The sequence below is a fragment of the Necator americanus genome, chromosome III, assembly GCF_031761385.1.
Source record: "Necator americanus strain Aroian chromosome III, whole genome shotgun sequence".
Taxonomy (NCBI): domain Eukaryota; kingdom Metazoa; phylum Nematoda; class Chromadorea; order Rhabditida; family Ancylostomatidae; genus Necator; species Necator americanus.
This window is the reverse complement of record NC_087373.1, coordinates 15,381,779-15,387,986: the sequence shown is the minus strand read 5'-3', so window position 1 is coordinate 15,387,986 and position 6,208 is coordinate 15,381,779. Positions and strand designations below refer to the sequence as shown.

At 45.6% G+C, this 6,208-nt stretch overlaps 1 protein-coding gene across 2 annotated transcripts; it reads left to right on the top strand.

Moving 5' to 3' along the window:
• On the top strand, positions 1-6,208 carry RB195_009675 (uncharacterized protein; the record flags this gene model as incomplete). 2 transcript variants are annotated; one of them, XM_064190331.1, is made up of 4 exons in its annotated part: positions 1-65; positions 1,561-1,717; positions 3,269-5,982; positions 6,051-6,135. In XM_064190331.1, 4 exons carry the CDS (start codon positions 1-3, stop codon positions 6,133-6,135), a joined length of 3,021 nt encoding a protein of 1,006 aa, XP_064047914.1. The 2 variants fall into 2 exon arrangements, with proteins under 2 accessions (XP_064047914.1, XP_064047913.1); XM_064190330.1 differs by lacking the exons at positions 1-65; positions 1,561-1,717 and having other exon boundaries at positions 3,329-6,208.

Here is a 6,208-nt window from a genome sequence, read left to right as displayed (position 1 = left end):
ATGCATGTAGTCATGAGGCTGGATACTTCACGCCCACGCAGAGATATGTCTGCTATGGAAGCAATGTTCGTCACGTGCAGACATAACTTCTTTCAAGACTTACTTCTTCATTTCTACTTTTTTTTACTTTTTTCATTCATGCGTTCATAGATGCGCCAACAAGAACAATGAGAATTTTTCAGACTGAGGTAGGTAAGGACTGAGGTAACAAAATTTTGCGTAAGTTATAGTAAGGTCAAAGCGACACGAAGCGCGTAGAAGTTGCGTAAGCGGTTGCGCCGCTCGAAGCGGTACGGGGTTGTGTAGCAGTTAGAATCTGGGGAACACTCATGCTGACACCACTCATCGTGTAGTTCGCGATATTCCCAACTCAATCCCAACCGCTATCTCCACCGCGCCGCCTCGAGCGAAGCCGATCGCGCAACTGCACAATGCTTCATGCCGTTTTGACCCTGCTATAGCTCAAATTATTTTATTAATTAGAACGAGTGTTACAGTAGAGATATCTTGATCGAGAATTTGATGAGGCAGTCTATCCATTAAAGCAGTCGGAACGCTGAATATGATTAGTCACTTGCATACATCTTTGTTGTCATAAAATAATGCAATGGAAACCGCATGTGACTCGAAGCATCATTTCATGGCACGAGATGATTCCACGGGGTCTGACAAGACAAACTTAGAAAATAGAAAAAAGAAGTGTACTGAAGGGAATATTATTTTTTTTTGGGCGGTGTAGTGAAGTCGGTGAGAGGTTCTGCTGTGTCTGCACGATCGAAGGTTCGAATCGACCCCAGTGCCCACCAAACCCTTCATACCTCCGGAACCGATAAATTGGTGCCAGACATTTTTAAGAGGGGAAAACCCCTGACTTGATGCATCGGCTGGCCCCCGCAAGTCATCGTACGTGGGCTACAAACGCGTTCGAAACCTCAAATGATTCTGACTAGAAGAGAACGCGTTGCTGTGACCCAACAGATTGATTACCGCAAGACAATTCATCCCTTATCTTTTATTTTAATTTTTCACTATTTTAAATCATTTTTGTTGTTGAATCAAATTCAAATGATCGTTTCGTTTTGACCTAACGAAAAAAGAACAAAAATGTCAGGTGACAGAAGCAAACAGCTAGGTTGATCGTTAGTTTATAACAAAAAATCATCATTCAGTGAGTGATTTGCAAATTTTTAAGGATAAAATTAGTTATATCACAAATAAAGTTTTTTGGGAACATTAGCGGAATTGTGAAAGATTGGCGCCAAATGGGACTGGTCGGTAGTTCGATACCATCAAGAATAACTAAGTCTTTCATTCCTCCGAGGTCCACAGATTCATGGCATAATTATCCGGGAGGATCCAATGAAATTGCAGTTAGAACTCTTCTTCGTCTTCTTGTTCTTCTTGTTGTGGAATATAAAATTTTATAAATTTGAAACCCTCAAATTCGGAAACGTTCTGTTTCAAAGTTTACTGACACAGCAGATCACAACTCGCACAACGTTATTTTTGGGTTTGATGTCTATCTGCGTTTTTGTCAATTTTTTTCTTAATTTTTCGGAGGAAGTGGCCGTTATTATTATTATTATTATTATTATTATTATTATTATTATTATTATTATTATTATTATTATTATTATTATTATTATTATTATTATTATTATTATTATTATTATTATTATTATTATTATTATTATTATGGGGCGGGTGTGGTGTAGCGGTTAGAGGTTCGGCTGCCTGCACGATCGATCGGAGGTTCGGATCCGCCCTGGTGCTCACCAAGCCTTTCATCCCTCCGGGGTCGATAAATTGGTACCAGACTTGTCTGGGAGGATAAAAGCACTGACTTGACACATCGGCTAGCCACCGCAAGTCATTGTATAGGCCAGTTACACGTTCGAGAACCTCAAACGATTCTGAATTGAAGTGAACGTGGGGGCGCATCCCTAGCGGATTCACTAACGCCAGACACTTTATCTTTTAACTTTATCCTTTATTATTATTATTATTGTCTAGTCAACATAGTGCTCTCATTATGAATTATGAGAACAATATCAGCTGCTTGAATTATCTCTGCTGCATATTTTTATTTATTTAGTAAGTGAGCATTATTTTCCGTCAAAATTCAAGAGACGTGTGGTGCGATGTGAGTTTTTGCTTAACTGCACACAGAATCTGTTAACATAGTGACACATTGAAGCCCAAAAAAGTTGTGGGATTGGTTAGCAGTTTATTTAAGTAGCGACGCCACAGTTGCACGCTCTTAACGTCAAAAAACTCTTGGTCTGTAAGAATATACGTAGTTGTTTACAGAAAAGCTTTATGGGAAGGAAGAATCTGCTATGCATCATCTACTGGAAAATGCAAGAGCAGTGAGAAAAAGAAAAGCGGATAGAAATTGGAAATACGTTGAATTTTTCTAAGTTTCATCATGAAACCTGAAGTAACTCTGCTCAACTCCTTGACACACATAATTCTATTTGTATCTAGTAGTAGTAGTATCATTCTGATTTCTCCGTAGAAAATAGTTTAGGCATCATTTTGTGGTGGATCTGGATCGCCAATCGCGGAGGTCGTACCTCTTTACCTAGTGTTGAAGTGGGTTCATGTTCTGTGTTAGCTCTATACGTCCCAGTATCCTAAAATCCTAACTTATCCCACCTGAAGGGATTTGGATGAACGGATCACATAGATCTCACATTATGATCTTTTTATGATTTTATAGCGCAGAGGTAAATGGCTCAGCTACAGCTGGACAGTCGATAGCTCGAAATCGCTCTACGATAATTAAACCTTTTATTCATCCGGAGCTGAGAAGTTGTTACTATGTTTATGGAATAAAAACACCGCCTGCATACATTGTCTGGTGCTTGCAAGTCACTGCATGCGGCCCTACCATTTCATAAACCTGAAATTCATAAATGTGAATGGGTGCGTCAACGCAACTTTGAAAAATTTTATGTTCAGTTTTATCAACGCCAAGTTTTCATAATTTGCTGCTGCAAATCCTACCTCACGCCACAAAGCGGCGCAGCGTTGGCCCAGGCCGTCGGGCAGCTATGGTGGCGAGACTTCGTCTCGGCAGGTTCAACCATGCCACAAAGGTGTCCGGCTAGTAGCCCGGTCCTTGGGCCAAAGCTACAGGCTTGCTAAGTGAGGAGGTAGTACGACGATTCAGGTGCCAGGCTGCTAGCTTGCTAGTGCGACAAGCCGACCGAGGACAACACCCCCCGTCGCGTCATACTGCTAATGTCTACTATGTGTTCTTCAGAAGCTAGGGCGTACCCCCAGAAGCGACGCGCATTGTCCTCGCCCGGGCAATGTGGCAAATATGCGAGGGCTACCGGCTAGAGGACGAAGCCGGCCAAAGAAGTTAGTCCGCCATCGCCAGCAACATCCAGTGCGCTTGGCAACACTTAACGTTGGGACGCTTACTGGAAGAAGTCGTGAACTGGCAGACAGTCTCAGAAAACGCCGTGTTGACATATGTTGTGTACAGGAGACTCGCTGGAAAGGCTCCAAGGCAAGGGAATTAGGCGATGGCTACAAGCTGATCTACCACGGCACATCAAATCGCAATGGCGTTGGTATCATATTGAACGAGTCGTTTAGAAATAGCGTCACAGCGGTGGATGTAAAAGTAGATACAGGGAAAGTGGAATTGCGAGTCGTTTCTGCTTATGCGCCACAGGCGGACTGTAGTGAAAAAGAGAAGGCAAGCTTTTGGGATGATCTGGAGCAGTACGTCCAATCCCTGGAAAGCGAAGAAATACTTTTAATCGGAGGAGACTTCAACAAACATGTCGGTTCTCGGAAAGACGGATTCGAGAGTTGTCATGGTGGATACGGCTATGGAGCTCGTAACGACGACGGGTTGCGAATCCTGGAGTATGCTGTTGCAAGTGACTTGATCATTGCTAACACGCAGTATCGGAAAAGAAAATCGCATTTGATCACGTACACCAGCGGCGGTCGTGAAACACAAATAGATTTCTGGATGTTACGCCGACGAGATCGCCGACTTCTGCAGGATTCAAAAGTAATCCCTACAGAGCATGTCGCTGCCCAACACCATCTGCTCGTTATGGACTTGAAAATCTCCCGTCTAAGGAAGAGACATGCAAGGACTGAAACACAGCGCATCAAATGGTGGAATCTGAAGGATCGAAAGGAGGTATTTTTCGCGTCCGTGGCTCCATCTACACTTCCCCACCCTACTCGTAGTGTGGAGAAAATGTGGTCGTCTACTTCCAGCATTATACGCTTGACCGCAGAAAACACTCTGGGAAAGACGACTCTAGGTAAGCCAAAGGTACAAAAGGCTACGTGGTTTTGGAACGAGGAAGTTCAGGCGGCAATTCGTGAGAAGAAGTCCAAGTATAAGCTCTGGTGGAGGACGCGTCAGCCTGAAGATCGGGGTGCTTACCTAGCGGCGAAGAGGGAGGGTAAGAAGGCAGTCTCCAAGGCGAAGTCGGACCGCTACAAGGCTGTGTACGACATGCTTGATACCAGAGAAGGCAAGCGGGCAGTGTATCGTTTAGTCAGAGCGCGTCATCGCTCAACGTTGGATATGGAGCACACCAAGATCGTTAAGGGAGCTGATGGAGCCGTTCTCCGCCGCTCTGGTGAGATCCTGGAGAGGTGGCGAGAGTACTACAATCACTTGTGTAACGAAGAGTTCTGTCATCCTCCCATCCCAACCGTTCCCAGCGTCGAGGGTCCTGTTCTACCAATTACTGCCGTCGAAGTCAGTGCTGCCCTCGCAAAAATGAAGTCGAACAAGGCAACCGGTCCTGATGACATACCTGCTGATGTCTGGAAGCTGCTAGGAGATCGAGGGTCCATGTGGCTCGCAACTCTATTTAACAAGATCGTTGCAGAAGGACGGACTCCAGACGTTTGGCAAACTTCCGTGACCGTGCCTGTCTGGAAAGGGAAAGGAGACATTGCTGACTGCACCTCGTACAAGCCTATACGACTGCTCTGCCATACGATGAAGGTTTTTGAGCGTGTCCTGGAAGCTCGTCTGAGGAAAATTGTTAGCGTTTCACTCAACCAGTGCGGCTTTGTGAAGGACTGCAGCACTATAGATGCTATCCATGCTGTCCGAATCCTCCTGGAGAAACATCGAGAGAAGAATCGCAGTGTGCATCTTGCTTTTCTCGATCTCGAGAAAGCTTTCGACCGTGTCCCACATGAGCTGTTATGGATGTCCATGAGGTCGCATAGCGTACCAGAAGAATATGTGCGGTGGACTAAGCTGCTTTATGCGAAGCCCACCAGTGTTGTCCGATGTGCTGCTGGAACAAGCAGGCCATTCCCTGTACAAGTAGGGGTTCATCAGGGTTCATCCCTCTCACCTCTGCTGTTCATACTGTGCATGGACACGATAACGAAGGAAATCCAGAAGCAGCATCCGTGGACTCTACTCTTTGCCGACGATGTCATGCTCGCGGCGGAGTCTCGAGATGATCTTCAGAAACAAGTACAGTCTTGGAAGGATCAGCTGCAGCAATATGGATTGCGCCTCAACACATCAAAAACTGAGTACAGTGCGGAGTGCGGACCAAGGATAGAGGATGGTTCAATTCGTGTCGATGGCACCGAATTAAACAAGGTGAACTGTTTCAAGTATCTTGGATCCAAAGTGACTTCCACAGGCGACATTGATCAAGAAGGTCGAGCACGTGTTAATGCTGCATGGATGAAGTGGAAAATGGCAACAGGGGTACTGTGCGACAAGAAAGTCCCTGTTCGACTGAAGTCGAAGATCTACAGGACGGTTGTGCGTCCTGTTGCCCTTTACGGATGCGAGTGCTGGCCGACGACGAAAGCCTTGGAAAGAGTGCTGCACGCTATGGAGATGCGGATGTTAAGGTGGACAATAGGTGTAACGCTAAAAGAGAAAGTATCCAACGACACTGTGCGCTCCATCTTCGGCGTCGTCCCGATAACTGAGAAGATGAAGGAGGCCCGACTGAGATGGTTCGGTCACGTCTTGCGGCGAGAGGAAGATTCTGTGGCCAAAACCGCACTGAAGCTCGACGTTTCAGGAGTGAGGCCGCGTGGGAGGCCAAAGATTCGCTGGTTAGACCGTGTGAAGCTGGATATGATAGATGCACGTTTGTGTACGGCTGATGCAATGGATAGAACCAAATGGAAGACAAGAAGCAGAAAAGCGGACCCTGCAACAACGCGGGACAAACGCTAG